This window comes from Miniopterus schreibersii, assembly GCF_964146895.1.
Source record: "Miniopterus schreibersii genome assembly, chromosome: 1".
Taxonomy (NCBI): domain Eukaryota; kingdom Metazoa; phylum Chordata; class Mammalia; order Chiroptera; family Miniopteridae; genus Miniopterus; species Miniopterus schreibersii.
Window position 1 is genome coordinate 79,393,948 of NC_138101.1, and position 25,022 is coordinate 79,418,969.

Here is a 25,022-nt window from a genome sequence, read left to right on the forward strand (position 1 = left end):
CATCCAAAATGTGGGGTGAGTTACCCATGGATATTCCAACAAACTCAAAATGTGTGCGAAAAAACAGGTCTTTCCTGTTGAACTGTTGCTCTTCCCTGCTCATCTGATAAAGTCCTATTCTCCACGTCCAATTCACATGCCAGTGCACAAGCTGGAGGCCTATGAATGAACCACCTTAGGTTTCTATTCCTCTACTACCTTTTTACACTTAAATGTCATGACAACATATGAACTAGACCTCTTTACTTTCTCTGCGCTATTTTGGTGCTGTCAACTGCCCTTGTCAAACGCTTGGCTTTCACAGGGTCAAAACTATCAGCAACTATTATTGTTACTTCGTAAATTAAGAAGATTTTTTAAGCAGAACAAACAAGAAAGACATACTCCTAAGGAAACACCAACATTTTAAATGGAATGTATTGACCCTCCTGACTTGAATTCAGCTTCATCATGGCCCGATGCTAGTCCAAGAAGGGAAAGCTTCCTTTGTCTCCCACTCCCTTTATGTGGTTTTCTTCTGTCTGTCCTCTGCAAACTAGGGCCCATGGGTCTAAAACAACCTGCCATCCACTTTTGTACATAAAGTCTCATTAGAATACAGTCATGTCTTTTCACTGACATATTGTCTATGACTGCTCTCACACTACAATGGCAACTTGAGGCGATATGACAGATCACATGGCCTAAATTCAGGCCCTTTACAGAAAAAGCTTGCTGATCCTTCCTTCATACCACAACCAAAGTGCCCCCATCAAATCTAATCTTGTGACACTTCTGCTCAGTACTCTCCCATGAATTCCTGCAGTAAATATTGCTGACTCCCTACCTTAGTCTTCCTTCTTGCTGGAGACCCCCCTTCTGCATTTGGACATTTACTGTCCTGATACACAAATAAGGTGGTAACTGCCCAGCTCCAAAGAGTGAATTGATTATACAAAGCTAATCACAGTACCTAGGTTACCACTAACTGGTTTAGGGGTGAGCATATGATGTACTCCAACCCTATAAAATGGTAGGGGAAGTCAACTGCAAGCCTCTCAGTTTTCTTCCTATTTAAAAGAAACACATAGCTCAGCATCACTAATCAGGGAAATGCAAATGAAAGCCATAATGCAGGACAACCTCACTCCTCTCAGAATGGCTGTCCTCAAGATATACATAAATAAATCACAAGTGTTGGCCACGATACGGAGAAAAGAGAAAGCCTCCTGTCTTGCTCCTGAGATTGTAAATTGGTACAGTCACTATGGAAAACAGCATGGAGATGCCTCACAAAATTAGAAATAGAACTGCCTTTCCACTTCTGGGCATTTATACAACAAAAACCTAAACAGAGATTTGAAAAGATATCTGCATCTCTATGTTCACTGTGCATTACTTACAATAGCCAAGATATGCAAACAATGTAGGTGTCCTTCGATAGACAAAGAAAGAAAGAAGATGTAGCAAGTATATAATGGTATATAATGAAATATCACTCAGACAGGAAAAGAAGGAAACCTTGCCATTTATGACAATGTGGATGGACCAAAAGGCTGTTATGCTAAGTGAAGTAAGACAGACAAAGACAAATATAGTACGTCTCACTTACAGGTGCAATCTAAAACAACAAAACAAAACAGAAACACATTCAATAGCTACAGGGGAAAAACTCATGGTTGCCAGAGGCTAGTGAGTTCAGGAGATGCATGATATAGAAAAATGTGAATAACAAGTCAATATTCTAGTTATAACATATGTGAACCACCCAGATATACTTTCAGCAAAGGGAATGTGTCAGTATCGTAATAACTTTACACGGAGATAAAAGGTGTCTAGACTTAGCGTGGTGATCACATCCTAGAGTATGTAAAGGTCAAACCACCATGTTGTACACCTGAAAGTCACACACTATGGGGAAGGCGCCTATGTGACTAGGGTGCCATAAAACCCTTGGCACTGATGTAACGGGGCTCTGGCACTCGTAGATGGCATTCAAATGTGTTATCAGAATTTGACACTGCAATACTTTAGCATATCTTGGGAACTCCACAGGGAGACAACTGTTGCTGGCCTGTTTGTGGTGTACTCGCACTTCTTCACATGCACCCTTTCTCCCTGCTGAGTTTCCTATGCTCCTTCCACTCCAGTAAATCATAGGTAGGAGTAAAACTATATGTTGAGTACTATAAATTTTTTTAGTAAATAAGCACACGTAGGTATGGATTTACAAACCCCTCACAGAATGGCATTATGTGGCATTTTAATGATGCGGGATTATATGTTCTACATGATTAGAAGCAGAAGGTGATTTCATACATACCTCTCGACGAACTGGTTACACTTATTACTTCTACAAAACATTTCTTTAAATCTATTTGAATAAAGGGATGAAAGATAAATGAAACTATGTCAGAAAATAATGTGAAAAAAGCAACAATTCCATCTATTGAAAATATAAAATACAAAATCCTAATGAGTGATAACACGTTCTATAGTATGAAAGTTTACATAAAGAAAATGAAACATCACAGTGACCATTTTTTCCAACTAAAGAAGGTTTAATTCCTTTGTACAATAGTTATGAATCTATCAAGTAACTGGGGTAGCAAGAGTAACACGATTTTTCTCAAAGATAGTACAATAGTGTTCTAGTGATTACAGAGTTCTATTTCTTGGTTTCTAAACTTTTTCTTAACATCTTATGACACTAAAAACATGGCTCTCCTATGAAATGCAGTTGTTGACAGGACAAGGTTAAAAGTCAAAGAAACTGTATCTAAAATATAGGCTGACTTACCCTGGACATTCCAACAAATTCAACATGAGTGGGAAAAAATTGGTCTTTCCTGTTTACTGTAGCTCTTCCCTACTCATCTGATGAAGACCTAATGTCCAAATCACAGGCCAGTGCACAAGCTGGAGACCTGTGAACGAACCAGCTTAGATTTCTGTCCCTCTACTAACTTTTTACACTTAATCATCATGAAATCATGTGCACTAGACCTTTTTTCATTCTCTGCTTTATTTTGCTGATGTCAACTGCACAAGTCAAATGATTGCCTTTCAGAGGGGCAAAAATCACACCATTATTATTCCTTCATAAATTAAAATGTTTTAAGCAGAACAAATGAGAAAGACATAGGCTTAGAAAAACACAATCATCTTAAATGAAATAAATTGACCCTCCGGACTTGATTTCAGCTTGGATGGGTGAAAGCTTCATCATGGCCTGATGCTAGTCCAAGGAGGCAAAGCTTCCTTTGTCTTCCACTCCACTTATGTGGTTTTCTTCAATCTGTCCTCTACATGAGTGCTCTGCAAACTAGGGCCCATGGGGTCTAATACAACCTGTCATCTGGTTTTGTACATAAAGTCTCACTGGAACACAATCATCCTTTTTCACTAACATATTGTCTATGATTGCTCTCACATTACAATGGCAGTCTTGAGGAGATATGACGGATCACATGACCTAAAATCAGGCCCTTTACAGAAAAAGCTTCCTGATCTCCCCTTCATATCAAAACCAGAGTGACCCCAACAAATGTAATCTTATGGTACTTTTGCTCACTACTCTCCTATGAATCCCTGCAGTAAATATTGCTGACTCCCTACCATAGCCTTCCTTCTTGCTAGAGACCCCCAGCTGTATTTGGACATTTACTGTACTGATACACAAATAAGGTGGTATCTGCCCAGCTCCAGAAAGAGAAATGATTATACTAAGCTAATCACAGGACCTAGGTTACCACTAAGTGGTTTAGGAGTGAGCATGTGATGTACCCCAAGCTTATAAAATGTTAGAGGAAGTCAACTGCAAGCCTCTCAGTTTAAAAGAAACATATAGCTCAGCATCACCAATCAGGGAAATGCAAATGAAAGCCATAATGCAGGACAACCTCACTCATTTCAGAATGGCTATCCTCAAGATATAAATAAATAAATCACAAGTGTTGGCCACGATGTGTAGAAAAGAGAAAGCCTCAAGCTCTATTCCTGGGATTGTACATTGGTACTGTCACTATGAAAATCAGCATGGAGATGTCTCAGAAAATTAGAAATAAAACTGCCATTCCACTTCTGGGCATTTCTTCAACAAAAGCATGTACTCAGATTTGAAAAGATATCTGCACACCTATGTTCACTGAAGCATTACTTACAATAGCCAAGATATGGTAGCAATGTACGTGTCCTTTGATATATAAAGAAAAAAAGAAGATGTAGAAAGTATGTATTATATATTGAAATATCGCTCAGAAATGGAAATAAGGAAACCTTGCCAATTACAACAACATGGATGGACCAAAAGGCTGTTATGCTTAGTGAAATAAGACAAGAAAGACAAATAAAGTATGTCTCACTTACACGTCGAATCTAAATAACCAAACAGACAAAACAGAAACACACCCCATGACGACAGGGAACAAAATCATGGTTGCCAGATGCTAGTGGGTTAAGGAGACACATGATATAGAAGAACATGAATAAGAAGTGAACCTTGTAGTTACAGCATATGTGAGCCACCCGGATGTACTGTGAAGCACAGGGAATGTGTCAGTATCGTAGTAACTTTGCACCGAAATAGATGGCAACTAGACTTAGCGTGGTGATCACATCCTAAAATATAGGTGTCAAACCACCATGTTGTACACCTGAAAGTTATATATTGTGTGCCAACTATGCTTTCAACAAGAAATTTCAAAGGAAAGGAGAAATGCATAAGGAAAAGCAGGCCTTCAAGCCTTTACACACTGTCATGTGAGAATATGATGCCTCGGAGCCCTCGCTAAGCAGCTGGCCAGGAAAGGACACATTAACGCTGACAACCATGCACCTGGAAAGGGACAACTGGGATCCCTGATGACATCACAGAAACACCAAAACAATCCTGGTTCCTATTGTTTTGGCCACAGTTAATTAGGCCACCGATCCTCTGAAGCTAAGACCATTCTATGTGACTGACAGCCCAAGGCCTACAAGGTAAGATCTCTTCCTTTCTGGTGTAGGAGACTTTCATAAGCTTGCCTTCGCTAGGTATTCACCTCATGCCCAGCCATTCCCATAGAACACCTTGTGCATCATCAATACTGAACTGGGCATTAATGCTGCAAAGTTCTATTGTACATCTGAGCCCTTGCACTGCTCTTCCCACTGACAAACGCAATGTTCCTCCAGCTAAACATCACCCTTCTGCCCCTTTACCTGGCAAACTTCTACACATTCTGCATGCTTACTTTACATCCCACCTACACTTTTTATGTTTAATTATAAATCTTCTTTTCATTCATAAATTGATTTGTTAGAGAGACAGGAAGGGAAAAACAGAGAGAGAAAGAATCATGATTTGATGTCCTACTATTTATGCATTCATTGGTTGATTCTGGTATATACCCCTACCAGGAATCAAACCCACAACTTTGGCACTTGGGGACAATACTTTAACCAACTGACCTACCTGGCTAAGGCCTCACACACATTTTTCAAACACTAATTCTCATCATGGATTTAAAGTGTCTGCCACATACTACACACCCATGCAAAAGAATAAATAATGACAAAGGTAAGCTCCTAGTGTGCTCTGGCACCTAGTAAGCACTGAGTAAAGTACTAAAAATAATAAAAATCACAATGATAATAAGAAGGTCGTGGAGGGCAGAGACCAGGTTTTTTAAATGTTTGAATTCTGCAACATAGAAGAACACCAAGTACCTAAAAGACACCTGAGAGTTAAATAGGAAACCATTAAGACAGAACCAATGAATAACTGAATTCTGTGATTTTCTTTGAAAATTCTGTTTTAAAAAACATACAGAAATAAACCAGACACAGCTCTCTGATATTAAGAGCACCTTCAAGGTCAAACCACTATTTCATCTTTGTGTTTCTTATAATTTGCAAAACCAACCTACACAAGTTCTTGTTGAAGGTCTACTAAGTCCAAGGTGTCCTCATACAGTACACGCGGCAGGCACAATGAACTCAGTGCCACAGCTGGGTAGCACACTGGCATTTTTCTTATAGTGAAACATTTCTCTACTTTTATTATAACTTGTTAACTCTGAGTTGAGCTACTTGAATACTTATTGTGATTATCTTTTCACCAATGGCAACAGAGCATCTGGTTCTAGGGAAATTACAGTGTCATGACAATTATCCAACAAGCAGAAGGATCATATTGTTCTAATGAAGTCAATATGCCTCATTCTGTTTTTACTTCTGAGGAGTGAAGTTGATCACAGTAAGACTTTGTTGGTATAATATGTAAAATAACCTCTCCTTCTAAGCTGGCATTTACTCGCTGACTTCTGTACTTCTGGTAGATATTTTTAAAAACCAATCTCATTGGGATCCTTGCCCACTGGCTAAGTGTTGTCGTCTTTATCATTACCCATTGGTTTCTGGTTCCAGGGACGTATAGTTCAGTTCCTAGTTTACTGACTTTTTAGTGAGACAAATCAGTATGTAATAACAAGTATTAATTTACTTAGTCTAATCCATTTGCTGTAAAATCTAAACAAAAGATCGTTTCTTAACAATATCAGTGGGTCATAATGTGGTTATTGAGGAAACATACTATCTCTTAATTTAAAATCCTTTTACTTTTTTACATTAAGATATCAGATGGGATATTAGAAGTCATGACTAAATAAATGAGCTTCTCCAACAATATTGCTTCTGATTTTAAATCACCTACTATGAACTGTTTAAATAATACTGAATAATATTCTATTAAGGAAGAAATTAAGAAAAACTATAGGAGGCCAGCCAGCCGGAGCCAGGAATTTGTACAACCAATGGGATTTATGTTGAACACTTGCTTTCCTTCTGGGGATCTAAAATTGTGTAACACACTATGGGGAAGATGCCTATGTGATTAGGGTTCCATAAAACCCTTGGCACTGAGTCTAACGGCACTTTGGGACTGGTAGATGGCATTTCACATGTTTTGTCTGAATTTGACAGTGGAATACTTGAGTACATCCTGGGAACTCCACAGGGAGAGGGTTCTTGCAAGCTTGTGGCTGGTGTGTTCCACACTTGGTCACACGCACCTTTTCTCTTTGATGATTTTCCTATGATCCTTCCACTCTAGTAAATCACAGGTAGGAGAGTAAAACTATATGCTGAGTCCTATGATTTTCTCTAGTGAATAAGCCCACCAAGGTGTGGGTTCAGGAACCCCTAACAGAATGGAATTATGTGTCATTTTTTATATGCGGGATGGTATGTTCTACATGATTAGAGGCAGAAGGTGATTTCAATCATACCTCTCCTGGAATTCCTTCTTCTTGATGCTTTGTCTGAAGATTCCTGTAGATCTATTTGAATAAAGGCATGGGAAGGTAAATGAAATGATGATGTCAGAAAATAATATGAAAAAGGCAACAATTATATTTATTGAAAATATAAAATACAGAATCTCAATAACTTATAACATGTTCTATAGTATGAAAGTTTTCGTAAAGAAAATGAAACATCACTGTGACCATTTTCGCCAACTAAGCAGGGTCTACTTCCTTTGTACAATAATTATAAATCAATCAAGTAACTGGGGTAGTGAGAGAAAAACGATATTTCTCAAAGATAGTACATTAGTGTTCTAGTGATTACAGAGTTCTATTTCTTGGTTTCTAAACTTTTTCTTAATATCTTATGACACTACAAACATGGCTCTCCTATGAAAGGCAGTTGTTGACAGGACAAGGTAAAGAATCAAAGAAACTGCATCCAAAATGTGGGGTGAGTTACCCATGGATATTCCAACAAACTCAAAATGTGTGCGAAAAACAGGTCTTTCCTGTTGAACTGTTGCTCTTCCCTGCTCATCTGATAAAGTCCTATTCTCCATGTCCAGTTCACACGCTAGTGCATAAGCTGGAGACCTATCATTGAACGCTCTTAGATTTCTCTCCCTCTACTAACTTTTTACACTTAATTGTCATGAAAGCAAATGAACTATACTACTTTTCTTTCTCTGCTTTATTTAGCTCTTGTCAACTGCCCTATTCCAATGGTTGGCTTTCACAGGGTAAAAAATAACAGCAACTATTATTATTCCTTCAGAAATTAAAATATTTTAAGCAGAACAATAGAGAAAGCATACGCCTAGAAAAACAATCATCTTAAATGGAATGAATTGACCCTCCTGACTTGATTTCAGCATGGATGGGTGAAAGCTTCATCATGGCCTGATGCTAGTCCAAGCTTCCTTTGTCTCCCACTCCCTTTATGTGGTTTCCTTCAATCTGTGCTCTACATGAGGGCTTTGCACACTAGGGCCCATGGGTCTAAAACAACCTGTCATCTGGTTTTGTACATAAAGTCTCACTGGAACACAGTCCTGCCTTCTCACTGACATATTGTCTGTGACTGCTCTCACACTACAATGGCAGACTTGAGGAAATATGACAGACCACATGGCCTAAAATCAGGCCCTTTACAGGAAAAGCTTCCTGATCCTTCCTTCATACCACAACCAGAGTGCCCCCATCAAATCTAAACTTGTGAAACTTCTACTCAGTACTCTCCAATGAATTCCTGCAGTAAATATTGCTGACTCCCTGCCCTTGTTTTCCTTCTTGCTGGAGACCCCCAGCTGTATTTGGACATTTACTGTCCTGATACACAAATAAGGTGGTATCTGCCCAGCTCAAAAATAGAAATGTTTATACTAAGCTAATCACAGTAGTAGGTTACCACTAAGTGATTTATGAGTGAGCATGTGATGTACCCCAAGCCTATTAAATGTTAGAGAAAGTAAACTGCAAGCTTCTAAGTCTTCCTCCTATTTAAAAAAACACATAGCTCAATATCAGTAATCAGGGAAATGCAAATGAAAGCCATAATGCAGGACCACCTCACTCCTCTCGGAATGGCTGTCCTCAAGATATGAATAAATAAATAACAAGGGTTGGCCATGATGGGAGAGAAAAGAGAAAGTCTCATGCCCTGCTCATGGGATTGTAAATTGGTACAGTCACTATGGAAAACAGCATGGAGATGCCTCACAAAATTAGAAATACAACTGCTATCCACTTCTGGGCATTTACAACGAACACAGATTTGAAAAGATATCTGCACCCCTATGTTCACTGCAACATTACTTACAATAACCAAGATATGGAAGCAATGTAGGTGTCTTTTGATAAAAAAAGAAAGAAAGAAGATGTAGCAAGTATATAGTATATAATGAAATATCACTAAGACATGGAAAGAAAGAAATCTTGCCATTTAAAACAACATGGATGGACTAAGAGGCTGTTATGCTAAGGGAAATAAGACAAAGAAAGACAAATATTGTATGTCTCACATGTGGAATCTAAAACAACAAAACAAACAATACAGAAACACACTCAATAGCTACAGGGAACAAACTTATGGATGCCATAGGCTAGTGAGTTGAGGAGACGGATAACATAGAAAAATGTGAATAAGGAATGAACTTTGCAGTTACAACATATGTGAGCCATTCAGATGTACTGTACAGCACAAGGAATGTGTCAGTATCGTAAAAACCTGCATGGACATAGAGGGTGACTAGACTTAGCATGGTCATCACATCCTAAAGTATGTAAATGTCAAACCACCATGTTGTATAACTGAAAGTCATATATTGTGTGCCAACTATAATTCAAAAAGAAATTTCAAAGGAAAGGAGAAACGCATAAGGAAAAACAGCCCTTTCAGCCTTTACACACTGTCATGTGAGAATATGATGCCTCGGAGCCCTGGCTAAGCAGCTGGCCAGGAAAGGACACATTAACACTGACAACCATGCACCTGGAAAGGGACAACTGGGATCCTGATGACATCACGGAAACACCAAAACAATCCTGGTTCCTATTGTTTTGGCCACAGTTAATTAGGCCACCGATCCTCTGAATTAAGAGCAGTAACTGACAGCCCAAGGCCTACAGGGTAAGATCTCTTCCTTTCTGGTGTAGGAGACTTTCAAAAGCTTGCCTTAGCTAGGTAGTCACCTCATTCCCAACCATTCCTACAGGATACATTGTGCACCTTCAAAACTAAACTGTGCATTAATGCCGAAAAGTTCTCTTGTACATCTGAGCCCTTGCACTGCTGTTCCCGCTGCCAAATCGGTCATATCGATAGAAGTTCCTCCTGCTAAACATCCCTCTTCTGCCCTTCTACCTGGCAAACTTCTTCACGTTCTGCATGCTTACTTTACACCCCAACCACACCTTTTGTTTTAATTAGAAATCTTTTCAATTGATTTGTGAGAGAGACAGGAAGGGAGAGACACAGAGAGAGAGAAACAGTGATTTCTTCTTCCACTTCCTTATGCATTCCTTGGTTGATTCTGGTATATGCCCTCATCAGGGATCAAATACACAACTTTTGCATTTGGAGACAATGCTCTAACTAACTGACCTACCTGGCCAAGGCCTCGCCTACATTTTTTTTTTTTTTAAATATATCTTTATTGATTTCAGAGGGAGGAAAGGAGAGGGAGAGAGAGAGATAGAAACATCAATGATGAGAGAGTCACTGATCGAGCCCACAACCGGGACATGTGCCCTGACCGGGAATCAAACCCCGATTGCCTGGATCCTAGTTAGACACTCAACAGCTGAGTTACTCTCGGCCGGGCTCACCTACATTTTTAAAACTCTAATTCTCACCATAGATTTAAAGTGTCTGGCACATACTACACATCAATGCAAAAGAATAATGACAAGAGTAAGATCCTACTCTGCTCAGGCTTCTGGTAGGCACTGAATAAAGTATAGTAAATAACAGAAATCACAATGATAATAAGAAGGTCTTCAAAGGGAGGGACTGGGTTTTTAAAATGTTTGAATTCTGGAACATCAGCATAACACCTAGTACCTAAAAGACACCTGAGAGTGAAATAGCAAACCATTAAGAAGATCAATAAATAACTGAATTTTGAGATTTCCTTGGAAAATTCTGTTTCAAAAAAACACACAGGAATAAACCAGGCAGAGCTCGCTGATATTATCAGAACCTTCAAAGTCACCACTATTTCATCATCATTCGTTTACTATAATTTGCAAAACCAACCTACACATGTTCTTGTTGAAGGTCTACTAAGTCCAAGGTGTCCTCATACAGTTCAGGTGGCAGGCACAATGAACTCAGTGCCACAGCTCGGTAGCACACTGGCATTTTTGTTATTGTGAAACATTTCTCTACTTTTTTTATAATTTGTTAAGTCCAAGTTGAGCTATTTGAATATTTATAGCTATTATCTTTTCACCAATGGCAACAAAGCATGTGGTTCTAATGAAATTACAGTGTCAGGATAATTATCCAGCAAGCAGAAGGATGGTCTTGTTCTAATGAAGTCAACATGCCTCATTCTGTTTCGACTTCTGAGGAATGAAGTTGATCATAGTGAGACCTTTTTGGTATAATATGTAAAATAGCCTCCGCTTCTAAACTGGCATTGCCTCTCTGACTTCTGTACTACTTAGATATGTTTAAAAACCAATCTCATTGGTATCCTTGACCACTGGATAACTGTTGTCATTTTTATCGTTTCCCATTAGTTTCTGGTTCCAGGAAAGTATTGTTCAGTTCCTAGTTTAATGACTTTTTAGTGACACAAAGCAGTATGTAATAACAAGTATTCATTCATTTAGTTTAATCCAATTGTTGTAAAAACTAAAGATCCATTCTATACAAGTTCAGTTTGTTATATTGTGATTATAGAAGAAACATACTATATCTTAACTTAAAATCATTTTACTTTTTTACATAAAGCTATCATACAGGATATTCAAAGTCATGACTAAATAAATGAACTTCTTGTCCAACAATATTGCTCCGGATTTTAAATCACCTACAATTAACTGTTCAAATAATACTGAATACTAGTGTATTAAGGAAGAAATGAAGAAAAACTATAGGAGCCCATCCAGCCAGATCCAGGAGTTTGTATAACCAATGGGGTTCATCCTGAACATTTGCTTTCCATCTGGCCATCTAGAGTTTTGGCACACACTATGGAGAAGATGCCCATGTGACTAGGGTGCCATAAACCCTTGGCACTGAGTTTAACTGGACTCTGGGGCTGGTAGATGGCATTTCACATGTGTTGTCAGAATTTGACACTAGAATACTTTAGCATATCTTGGGAACTCCACAGGGAGAGGGCTTTTGCAAGCTTGTGCCAGGTGTCCTCTGCACTTTTTCACACTCACCTTTTCTGCTTGCTGAGTTTCCTATTCTCCTTCCACTCTAGTAAATCACAGGTAGGAGTAAAACTATATGTTGAGTACAATGAATTTTTCTAGTAAACAAGCACATGCAGGTGTGGATTTAGGCGCCCCTAACAGAATGGCATTATGTGGCATTTATGATGGGTGATGTTATATTCTACATGATTAGAAGCAGAAGGTGATTTCACACATACCAGTCGTGGAATTGGTTATTCTTATTTCTTCTACCAAACATTCCTCTTGATCTATTTCAATAAAAGTATGAAAGAGATAAATGAAATGATGATGTCAGAAAATAATGTGAAATAAGCAACAATTCTATTTATTGAAAATATAAGATACAGAATCCTAATGACTGATAACACGTTCTATAGTATGAAAGTTCCTATAAGAAAATGAAACATCACACCGGGAATTTTCTCCAACTAAGCAGGGTTTAATTCCCTTGTACAATTGTTGTGGATCTATCAAGTAACTGGGGTAGTGAGAGTAACACGATAATTCTCAAAGATAGTACAATAGTGTTCTAGTGATTACAGAGTTCTATTTCTTTCTTTCTAAACTTTTTCTTAACATCTTATGACACTACAAACATGGCTCAAGGGGCCGTTGTTGACAGGACAAGGTAAAGAATCAAAGAAACTGTATCCAAAATGTATGCTGAGTTACCCATGGATATTCCAACAAACTCAAAATGTATGCAAAAAATCTGGTCTTTCCTGTTGACCTGTTGCTCTTCCCTGCTCGTCTGATAAAGTCCTATTCTCCATGTCCAATTCACACACCAGTGCACACACTGGAGACCTTTTAATCAACAGTCTTAGATTTCTCTCCCTCTACTAACATTTTGTACTTAATCCTCATGAAAGCATATGAACTAGACTTCTTTTCTTTCTCTGCTTCATTTTGCTACTGTCAACTGCCCTAGTCAAACATGGGCTCTTAATGAATGGCTTTCACAGAGGGGAAATAACAGCAACTATCGTTGTTCCATCATAAATTAAGGAGATTTGTTAAGTAGAATGAGAAAGACATACACCTAGAAAAAGACCTACATTGTAAATGGAATGAATTCTGTAAAATCAGAATAACGCTTAGTACTTTAAGATATATGAGAATTAAATAGCAAACCATTAAGTGGGCCAATGAGTAACTGAATTTTGAAATTGTATTTGAAAATTCTGGTTCAAAAATACAGAGATATAAACCAGGGGCAGCTGTCTGATACTATGAGCACCTTCAAGGTCAAAACTCTATTGCATCTTTGTGTTTCCTATAGTTTGTAAAACCAACCTACACAAGTTCTCGATGAAGGTCTACTATGTCCAAGGCGTCCTCATACGGTTCACGTTGCACAATGAACTCAGTGCCACAGCTGGGTAGCTCACTGGCATTTTTGTTAATGTGAAACTTTTTTCTAGTTTTATTATAATTTGTTGAGTCCTAAGTTGAACTATTTGAATATTTATTATGATTATCTTTGACCAGTGGCAGCAGAGCATCCAGTTCTAAGGAAATTACAGTGTCATGATAATTATCCAACAAGCAGAAGGATGGTCTTGTTCTAATGAAGTCAACGTGCCTCATTCTGTTTTGACTTCTGAGGAATGAAGTTGATCATAATGAGACCTTATTGGTATAATATGTAAAATAAGCTATGCTTCTCAACTGGCATTGCCTCTCTGACTTCTGTACTATTGGTAGATATCTTTCAAAACCAGTATCATTGGGATTGTTTCACTGTGGCTAAGTGTTGTAGTTCTTATTGTTTGCTGTTTGTTTTTGGTGCCAGGAAAGTATTGTTGAATTCATAGTTTTAGTGACTTTTTAGTGAGGCAAATCACTATGTAATAACAAGTATTCATTTACTAAGTGTAATCTATTTGTTGTAAAAACTAAACAAGACATCTATATTTAACCAGTCCAATTTGTTATACTGTGAATATAGAGGAAACATACTACATCCTAACTGAAATCTTTTTACTTTTTTACATAACCACATCATATAGGATATTAGAATTCGTGAATAAATAAATTAACTTCTTTTCAAACAATATTGTCCCAGATTTTAAATCACCTCAATTGACTGTTTAAATAATACTAGATACTAGTTTATTAAGGACAAGATTTCCGAATACTATACTTGTAACTTACACATTGTGGTTTTTTTTAACTGCTCTTTTTTTATCAGAACTTCCTTACTCTTTATCTATGGTGGGAACTCTTAGAGTCATTCACTATCACAAGTCTTACCATGATCGCTCCTTTCAGAACATTTTACAGATTGCCTTTCTCCTTCGTTTTCAGTACTTAGTTGTTGATTACTATGTATAAAGAAATGGTGATAAATAGTATTATTGTATTAATACTAAAGCAAAATATTTTCCAAATGTTGGAAATTATTAGAATATTTCAGGTAATATCAGAGCTAATATACAAACTTTAATTATACCATACACTTTAAATTTGTAAGTTCTACAACTTTTTATTAAGCACATAACTTAAAAGGAAGTTACATGAAATAGTCATGGTTTGAGGGCAATATATTTCAGTGAATTAATTAGTGTTAGCTTGACATAATGGCAAGTGTCTTCAACTCAGACATTTAGTTTTATAACCATCAACTATTTGTTCTCAAGTCACTTTTCTTTGGGTCAAACTCCTCCTCTACAAAATATGAATCTTACTGCCTTATTTTAGAAGGCTATTAGGATGATTATATGAGATAGTACAGCAAAACGACATGTTGAGAGGAAGAGTAAGGCAAGGAAGAAATCTGTTCATGAACTTTATTTGTTGAAACTATTTTGGAATCCCAAATAAACACCAATGTGGGTTTTTCATAGTTTCTAAATTCAAATATTGCAGTTTTTAGAAAATGTTATTAATTTTGGTTATTAACTGTTCTTTCTTCATGGCTTGTAATTCAGGGTATCTCAACTAGTATATAACTTGCAACTAAATTTATTTACAATTATATTTCTTCATGAAGTCAGATATCAAAATACTCCCCTATTTTTGTAGTTAATCATCTCAACGGCAGGAAACTAAGAGAAGTCACGACCTGGCCTGGACTCCCACTCTCCCTTCTCTACCTACTCAAATTGTGATAAAGCAGATCTTTATGAGAGTGATGCATAATCTCCTTGTCCACCCCCACTTAGCTTGCGAGTTAGAATCCTACTTGTCACTCATGGATACTGATGAGACACACATGGGCCCTTAGCAAGTCTCATGCCCAATAACCTATTTTTGATTCAGAGCTTTCTATTGACTGACTTCCAGGTGAGGCATAATTTAAAATATTTTGAAACCGGAAGTAAATTCAAGTCACTTGGGAAAGTGTCATTATTATGGCAAAGATATCACTTGAGGGGACAACTGTAATTATGGAATCTCAGACAAGTTGGTACCTACTATTCTGGGAAAGGCGATATGGGACCTTCCATTACCTAAACAAAGATGCTCTACAGGATATAAAGTGACCATGGGGTACACATCTGGTAACAAAAGAGAAAGGTAAGTCTGGTCTTTTCCTGCAGCATTATTTGAATCTCTCTGACAGCTTAGAATGGCTGTTCCATCTAACACCTGCTAGCAGGAAAAAACAAACAAGAAGCTGAAAGGGTAACTCATCTGCAAAAGTCTGGGTTAAGATGTGAGCTACACATAGCTTTTTCAGTGTCAGGGGAAGGCTGTGGGTAGCTAAAGCTAGGAAGCCAAGCTGCCAGAACATAGTGCTGGTAATTAGAATAATGGCTGAGCATATAAGCATATGTTTATAAACTAAAAAATGCTGTAACTTTCAAGTCCAAGGGTGAATCAACATGAACTCTCAGGAATCTGGATCAGCAAGGGCAGCCTGGGAGCAACGATCAGTTATGACTTAGGACCTGTTTCAATAGCAACTCTGCAGCAATAGAACCAATGGAAACAACAGAAAGATCAGAATGTCCTTTTCACATCTCCATCTGACTTGTGAAAGAAGACTGTCTCCCTTGGACTTAGGGAATCCTTTAGGTTCCTACAAAATTCAAGGGGGAGAGTATAGGAGATAGCCCCCAGCAAATACACATTTTTCTGCTAACGTGATCACTTCAAGACCCCAAGTAACTAGTTAGAAAAAACAGAGATGTGACTTTATTTGTAACCCCATGCATAGAGGTCCCACTTGGAATGAAATGGATAATGTTAGGATCCTTATCAATAAAGATCTTAAAAGTCCTGAAATAAAGAATCTGGCCCATTGTTACTTCAAACTGGTCTAGCCTTTTGCTTGGAGTCTGGCTGATGACATAGACTAATTCACTGCCATTCCCAAACTGCCTTAAATCTCACCTACTCCATTAAAAGTTAACAGTGAAATTATTTTAAACCTCAGTTTCCTGTTAACTAGCATTTTAAAGTAAATATTTACAAGATAAAATCACTAGATAATCTTACACACAATCACCCTTGAAGGATATATTACTATCTTCCTTGTCATATCCAGAAACATATTTGGAAATGCTAAGAAACATTCCCAAGGTCACACACCTGGCAAGCAGGAAAGCTGGGAATTAAATTCCATTTCTTGTGAATTGAAGGCCCTTGTCTCTTTTCTTTATCACTCACATATGACTTGCCTCCATTAAAAGAAGTGTTTATTCAATTAAAGTTATCTTTCTCCTTCTACCCATACCAATAAAAACTAAAAACATTAAAATATACTAGAAATGAAAGAGAATAATAACTGATGAGCCCAGACTATATCTGGTAGCAGTTTTCACAGTCACTTAGGGATAACCTAATTATATCAGTGTTTGTCAAACAAAGCAATTTAAAGCAAAGGATTATCCAAAAGACAAAATCAACTACTATTTATATTTAACATGCACCTTTTAAGGAAAACTATATACAAAGTAAAGGTTAAAAAACTGTAAGAGAGACTAACTCCACTATTGTATCAAGTAAACTATCAGTTAGAGTCCATAAAATACATAATTAATAAAACTAGTATGAAACCCCTCTAGCTAATATAAAATAAATGATGAAAAAGGTCACATTGCAAATGACATCAATCAAAATTATAAATAAATAGAATCCTCCAGTATTATATTTATTAACTGCTATTCCAGTTGCCCAGTCAGAATAATTGTTTTTCTACCTAACTGATAATATGTTCATATTTTTTACTATATAATTATAAGTTAATCTTCTTGTTAATTTAATCTCTGAGACTTGAATGATTGTTACCACTCTAGATCAATACTAAGATTAAAAAAAAAAAGAAGAAGCACACTCTCCCTCTTGGGAGCACTCCTGAGCCTTTCCCTTGCCCCTCTTCACCCTCTTAGGCTTCCATCTCCTAAACTCTAAGAGACCTCATCAGACTTGCAACCAGGGGAGCAGTGGGCAGTGGAAGCTCATCCTGGGCTAGCCCTCTGAACCTGTCTCCAAAGCCCCTTTTCTCTGAGTTTCCACTGAGCCAAAGCAACCCTGCCTAGGCTCTCTCCTATTGCTTCTTCTATCCTAAGCCCTTCCTTGTTTCACTGTCCCCAGCTTTAATAAGTGTGCTCTCCAAATACAAACTAAAAAGGAAGAACAAACTATTGTACCTTTCTATGTGGTCATCTTTTGCACCTCTGCGTATTAACAACTCCACCATCTGATGTCTATTTTCACGTTTAGCAAGTGCAAGTGGTGTGCAGCCATCCTGTAAAGCAGCAAAAACAATTTATGATTTATAAAATTACATATATCCAAACTGAATATTAAAACTTATAAAAGATCCTCTGAACTTAAACATGTAATATAGAAAGTAAAGAAAAAGGAGCTGCTTTCCTCTCACCCATGTGTAGTCACTGACTGTTAGAATGCCCTCCACTCCCTTTTCAACAGGTTAACTTCAACATCATTCTCCAGATCCCACTTCAGATGTTTACAGTCCTGATTCCAAGACTCTTTGTTCCTATCACAGTACCTATCGTGACATGCTGTCCTTCCTTTACTGCCTGGGGACTGTGGCTTCCTCCTCCCACTTCCACTCACCCACCTCCCCCTGCTGGGTACTAGGTCTCCCCCTCCCACTCGTGCCCAGCAGCACCCATTTCCTAAGCCTCTGCCAGCATAGCAGCCAGTCCCCACCATCACTTCACTCCCCCAGGCCTTCAGTCCTCTGTGGGCTCCGAGCCTCCCACCCACTCCCAGGCTCTAACAGGAAGTTGTCCTCCTGGGGTAGAAGGGTAGCTGAGAGACAGAGCTTTGCCCCTTCCGTGGGCACTACATTTCTCCAGCCCTCCCTGACTGAGCTTTGGAGTTGTTGCCATGGTGACGGCCTGATAATACTGTGTTCAGTGCATGTGTGTGAGAAAGAAAATGCTTGCAACTAAAGTAAAAACGTGTATTTCAAATGTTTTGTAAATAAAGTTACTTGATGTATACCTTATTTCTTGCATTCATATCGGCCTCGTGGAGAAGCAGCTTTTCCACTATAGCTTTACTTTGACCAAGGACAGCATAGTGGAGGGCGGTGTTGCCATTGATGTCCCTTATATCTGGATCAGCACCATGGTCTAGCAGAATAGCTGCACACTCTTCCTGCTGATATTCTAAAGCCTGTCAGTATTATGCCAAGAAACAGATTATAAACTCTAGGAATTTAAAGTAAACATTCCACAAGTTTCACCAATGACTTATAGTTAAATGAGAGAAATTCATTTTTATTCTAAGTGATTACATCAAATCCATCGCATGTTAACATGGTTAGCTAGTACCTACTTGAATCAGAGCCGTCCTGTTTTTAGAGTCACAGAGGTCCAACAGGCAATTTCTCTCTATTAGGAGAGTCACCACTTTGGGATGGCCACAGGCACAGGCTACATGCAGCGCAGTCCTATGAAGGTGAGAGGACTCTTTAGGAACTTAGAGTGCACTATTTCAATATACACAATTATTCAGGTAATTATAAAAATTTGTCCCTACACCTTCGTTTTCTTCTGGGGACAGTACAATATTTACTAGTTTTTGTTATGCACATTAATGAAGCAGCAGCCTATCTGAACAGAGGATGACCTGGGAATTCAGCTCAGCTTGAGTCTGATCCTGTTTTAACTGTCACTTGTTAGCTATCACTTGACCTTTCTGTGCCTCAATTTCCTCATCAACAAAATGGGGATAAAAATAGTAGTTATCTCACAGGACACCAGTTTGCTTTAATGAGAATCTATGCAAACCATTTACAACAGTTCCTAGCACCAAAAAACTGCTTAATAATTGTTAGATAATATTAGTATCACTATTACTATTACTACGACTTTACAAAGACAACATTTCAATTAAGTAAAATGGTATCATTATACCTACTTTGCAGGCGTCTTTTAAGGATCAGAAAGAATACTGAGTATTTCAATGATTCTAAGATGCTTATTCTCTCACATTTTCACATCTCCAACATTGGAATCCAATTTTTAATTCAGAATGTCTTACAACTATAGTTGGCAGCATTGTTTAAAAAAACTCTTATTGATACATAAAATACTGGCATCATACCGTCCAGGGCGCCTTTCACTGAGTGAACAATGGTCAGTACAACAGACCTGTTGCACTTCTGTTCAAATGGTTGGCATTTAAATAAGTTTTAGTTCTTAAAAGCCTTATGGGGGAAAGAGAACCAAAAGAACAAAACAAGAATTTTTTTAAGTAATTCTTACTTTGATTTTCAAGAAAATTTAAGCCAAAGGAAATTCAGGATTTAAATGAAAAGAATGGCTCATTTTGTTCAATATTTAGATTTGTAGATTGTATGGAAAGCAAATCTTCCCAATGATCAATATTAGTGTTTAACACTATTATACATTTTCAAAAGGGCAGGTAAAGGTCATCTTTTACAATTTACTACCTTCAGAAATACTTTTGCTTGAAAGGAGGGAGAATAAGCTTCAACTGTGATTAGGTCCTAATACTTCAATTTTGAATTTCTCATTTTGCTCATATTGGGCAACATGAAAATTTTAAGGATGAAAGGGGCCTGAGAGAGAGATTGAAAATGTCCTGAGTACAATATGTCTGCTGCATAATAGGCATTCAGGTTATATTTCATGTACAAATGGATTGAAAAAATGGATAAACATAGTGGGAGAGTTCAATATTTTTAAAGAAAACCTTTATAAACTAAAATGATACTTCTGCAATAGTAATAATCACTGATATTTGCGTTTTTTAAAGAAAAAAGCCAGTTAGAGAAAAACAAATATCACATGATATCACTTATATGTGGAATCTAATGAACAAAAATAAACTGACTAACAAAATAGGTCCAGAGGTATGGATGCATGAAATAGAATAACAGATCTCGGGGGTGAGGGGGTGAGAGAAGAAGAGATTAACCAAAGACATATATGCATATGCGCATAACCCATGCACACAGACAATAGTATGGGGAAGGCCTTGGGTGGGGAGGGGGTTGGGTGGGTCAAAGAGAAAGAAAATGGAAGACATCTGTAATACTGTCAACAACAACAAAAATTTTAACTTTTTAAAAAATATTTATGTTTGTTTTAAATTTATTTTCAAGAGAGAGGAAAAGACAGAGAGAGAAAGAGAGAAACATCCATAAGCTGCTTCTTGTAGGCAACCTGACCCGGGATTGAAACCTGGGTATGTGCCCCGACCGGGAATTGCACCAGTGACCCCTCAGTGTATGGGAGGGGCATGGCGATGAAGCTCCAACCAACTGAGCCACACTGGCCAGGGCATAATTTTTTTATCTTTTATTTTCACAAGGAGACAGCTAAAATGATTAATCTATAATCATTTACATATTGTATGTAATAAAGCTATATAAAGTAAAATATATGTGTGTGATTATATGCATACACTCTACAGGCAGATAAGAAACAGCCCAAGTGCCCATCAGTAGATGAGTGGATAAAAAAGCTGTGGGACATTTACACAATGGAATACTATAGAACTGTAAAAATGGAGGAACTCTTACCCTTTGTGACAGCATGGGTGGACCCAGAGAGTATTATGCCAAGTGAAATGGGCCAAATACAAATACAAATACCATATGTTCTCACTTATATGTGGGATCTAATGAACAAAATAAACTGGCAAACAAAACAGGACCAGAGGCATGGATACATGGAACAAACAGAGGGAGGGGGTTGAGAGGAACTGAATGAGATTAGCCAAAGAACATATATGTGCATATATGGGGAGCCCATGGCCACAGACTACAATGTGGTGAAGGCTGAAGGGGGCTGGGTGGAGGGGCACTAAATGGGGAGAAAAGGATGACATCTGTTATAGTGTCAACAATTTAAAAATATATATTTCCTTTACTTCTGAAGAGGCTAAAAGTTGTCAAGAGGTACCCATCCTCAATAAACCTTCAGAAAAAAACAAAATAGAAAGAGAAATAATTTTATCTCTGCAAGATTCATATTATTGCTCTTCCCCAGAATGATTTCATTCATAGTAATATTTCGTAGAATTTCTATACCTGATCATTGCAGAAATCAGATGTTTTAAAAAATACTCACTGAGAATGCTCAGAAATGAATTTTATTACATTTTGCACATATTTTCAGCTAACATAAGATGATAGTCTCTGTGTATGTATAATCAAACTGATTTTTTTTCTTAATACATTGCTATTTTAAGCAGTGCTGAGAAAAACAAATTATATGTAATTTATCTAATTATTCCATAAAGATATTTTAGTATAAATAGAATTGATGGGTATAGGATACACACACACACACACACACATTTTAAATGTGGTACTCAGCACCAAATTGCCTATTTCAAAAGTCAGAAGCAACTTAAACTTTAAGCGGCAGTATAAGGACAATCCCTGGTCGTCTTCACAAATTCTGTGGATGGAAAACATTATTTTACTCCTCTTTTAACATAAATTACTTTTTTTTATCAGGGGCACTAAATATTTTTTTTTTGTCCATTGGTCACTTGTACATAAGCAAAAAGGCCTTTGTCCACTTTCAAATTCGTTTTTTCTTGTTGATTTCAAAGACTTCTCTGTAAAATGAACATACACTTTTTCTCTGATACACAGACATTGTAAATATTTTGCAAGTATATTTTCTTCTATTTTGCTAATGTTGTCTGATAGATACAGGGTTTGAATTTTTTATATTGCTCAAGCAACCTCCAGAAATCTTGCTTTTGAAGTCTTTGCCACCAACAACAAAAATCTATAAATGGGCATTTGTGTTTTCTTCTAGTACTTTTCTCATTTTGTGTATTTAAAAAATTCAACCTAGAATTTACATGGAGGAGATAAAAATCTAGTTAGTTTTCTCGAAATACTTAACAGGTATTTCTCCACCCTTTGTACTTGACCTTTTCCTACAAACATGAAATGACACCAGTAGCAAGATCTAAAGTCTTACATATATTTGGGTGTTTGGGCATTTTCCCTTCTGTCCCAATCATTTATCTGTCTTTTCAGCTACTAGTAAGCAAACAGTTTGTGGACATTTATAGCACATGTTGATATCTAGAAGGGTAAACCTTTGTCTGCTACACAAATTTTTTCTTAATTTCATGACAATAATGAAAGATAACCAACGTAACTCAAACATTTTCAAACCATACTTATTTGGTTTGTAAAATTGATAAACATAAAAAGAGCACACATTTTGAGAAACTGAGTCTTCCTATTGAAGGGCACTGCCATCCTCCCACCTGAAAGTGCCTTCTGAGGTCCCTCAGTAAGGAACGTAGGTGTGCCCCGAGATAAACGGTTATTGGGTTTTATCTAAAGAACTTTTAGCCCAGAAGTTGCTCTATCATGGGAATAAAGTGTGAACATCAATATAAAATGCTGTATACACTTAATTTCGTTTCCATTATTGATATGTAGTTAAATCGCTTAAAAACTGTCAGTAGAGTGTGTGTAGGAGGAGTTATGAGCGGGTCCTTGTGCTTGTGTCTGTGCTGCTCACAAAGTGGCCCGAGCGCTGGGCCCGGCGGGTCCCCCGGGAGGCGCTGCGGCTCCGCGGGAGGCGGGACAGCGGGCGGGGCAGGCGGCCTGCGCTCCCCCCGCTGAGCTGGGCAGAAGGGGCTCCTCCCGGGCCCACCGCGCCTCCTCCTGGGGGACCCCGGCCCCAGCCTCTCATTCCCTGTTACCTGCTCATCCCGTCTCTGTCATGCAAGCGACTTTTCCCGAAAAACAGAAGTTGCTTCACTTTCCACACGCTGCCGGCCCTGGCAGCTCTGTGGATCGCTCCCACATCGCTCTCTTCAGAGCCGCGCCTTCCAACTCCAAAGATGCCCCCCCTCTGGCGTGGGGGGTGACCCAAGGGGACCAGGGTCGAGCGCCTCCGAAAACCAAACATTGCAGAGGCAACGGGCTTCCGAGAAGCCGCACCTTCCCCTCCGCTTTTCGCGCCTCCCGCGCGCTCCCAATACTCACACTCTCTCTCTCTGTCTCTCTCTCTCCCCGTCTCTCTCTCTCTCCCCGTCTCTCTCTCTCTCCCCGTCTCTCTCTCTCTCTCTCTCTCTGTCTCTCTCTCTGTCTCTCTCTTTCTCTGTCTCTGTCTCTCGCCAACAACCCGCCACCACAGCCTTCAAGCAGAGCCTTGGGCAGTTGAGGGCTTAGAATCTCCAGGCCCAGAATCACCGTAACCAAGCAACGCCTCTGACATCACTGCGCATGCGCACAGAGACCTACAGCCAAGGGTACTGGAGCCCACGTGCGCCGCTCAAGCATCGCAAATCTCAGAGATTGCCTGTGGGCGGGTTTGGGGTTCTGTTCAAACATCCCTGGGAGTTAGCTGTTTCCTGACGCTTGCAAGATTTATTCACCGCAGTGAAAAAGCAGTCTTTGCTTAAGACCAGGGCTATGGTGCTGTGAAACTTCAGGCTCCCCAAGGTCTTCTCCTCCAGAAAACTCCCCTTTAAAAGAGTCCCTAAATCTCCTTGTGGCTCAATTTATTTCTCTTCCACATTTGTCTGGACCCCAGCCAACCTCCAGTTGATCTATTCTCCAGGGAATTTGCCAGATGCAACAACAGAAGCATGCTTTCATAGTTTCAAAGATTGTGGCAATATGTGTCCCCGCACGGGCAAATTTATGAGAAACCAGTGCACCTTGTCCTAATGAAATGAAAGCAATTTTCCATATGCCTCTTAATTCTCTCCCTTTGGCCCACCTCTTACATTTACATTTTATTTCCCTTGTCAACATAAGAAACATTCAAACCTATAGAGAATTTTTGAGAGTTTATTGCAGGCAAACTGTCAACAATTGTCAGGAGGCAAAATCTCAAAGGATTGCGATAATGCTCCAGAGAATGGCAGGTTTTGCTCCTTATTTTATACATTACAATCAAAAGAGAAGATGTGGGTGGGTTACAAGAAATCCCCTGGTGATAGATTAGGGAGGTGAGAGAAAGCAAAGTGGGGAAACCTCTGGGGTTGGATGAAAAGTAAAATGATAGGCACATACATCTTTTACATCTGTGGATACAGGATAGTTATCAATCAACAATTAACATGATAACAACATGATTAACATGAGAGGATTTGTGGTCTCTGCCCTGGTGCATTGGCTGTGCCCTGAGGGGTCTGGAAAAGGGGAGTTACCTTGGCCTCCCAAAGGTATGCTCTGATAGATGCAAAAGAAAACAGACAGGCTCAGTTAACGTAAAGATTGACTTTTGTCAGGGAAGGTTCTAGCCTAGGACATGACTACCTGCCATAAACTACTTTCAGTTTACATGTTTTAATTTCAGACCATCCTTTGTGGTTACTTTAGGTCTCTGAGTTTGCAAGGCCACCATACAGGCCTTCCCTGAGTTTGTCAGGTTAGCATATGGCCCCTTTTCG

At 38.5% G+C, this 25,022-nt stretch overlaps 1 protein-coding gene across 1 annotated transcript in view; it reads right to left on the minus strand.

The window, feature by feature from the left end:
• The window catches only part of LOC308566645 (uncharacterized protein), a gene marked incomplete at its 3' end in the record, with an annotated part of 68,961 nt that extends 45,127 nt beyond the window's left edge, over positions 1-23,834 (minus strand). The window contains exons 1-8 of the mRNA XM_081157150.1: positions 23,322-23,834; positions 18,948-19,062; positions 18,612-18,785; positions 17,786-17,883; positions 14,442-14,512; positions 12,383-12,433; positions 7,251-7,301; positions 2,303-2,353 (exon numbers count right to left, since the gene is read on the minus strand). Coding sequence (XP_081013276.1) covers positions 2,303-2,353; positions 7,251-7,301; positions 12,383-12,433; positions 14,442-14,512; positions 17,786-17,883; positions 18,612-18,785; positions 18,948-19,062; positions 23,322-23,530 — 820 coding nt within the window. The 5' untranslated portion in view covers positions 23,531-23,834. The remainder of the gene's footprint in view (positions 1-2,302; positions 2,354-7,250; positions 7,302-12,382; positions 12,434-14,441; positions 14,513-17,785; positions 17,884-18,611; positions 18,786-18,947; positions 19,063-23,321) is intronic.
• Positions 23,835-25,022: the final 1,188 nt, after the last annotated feature.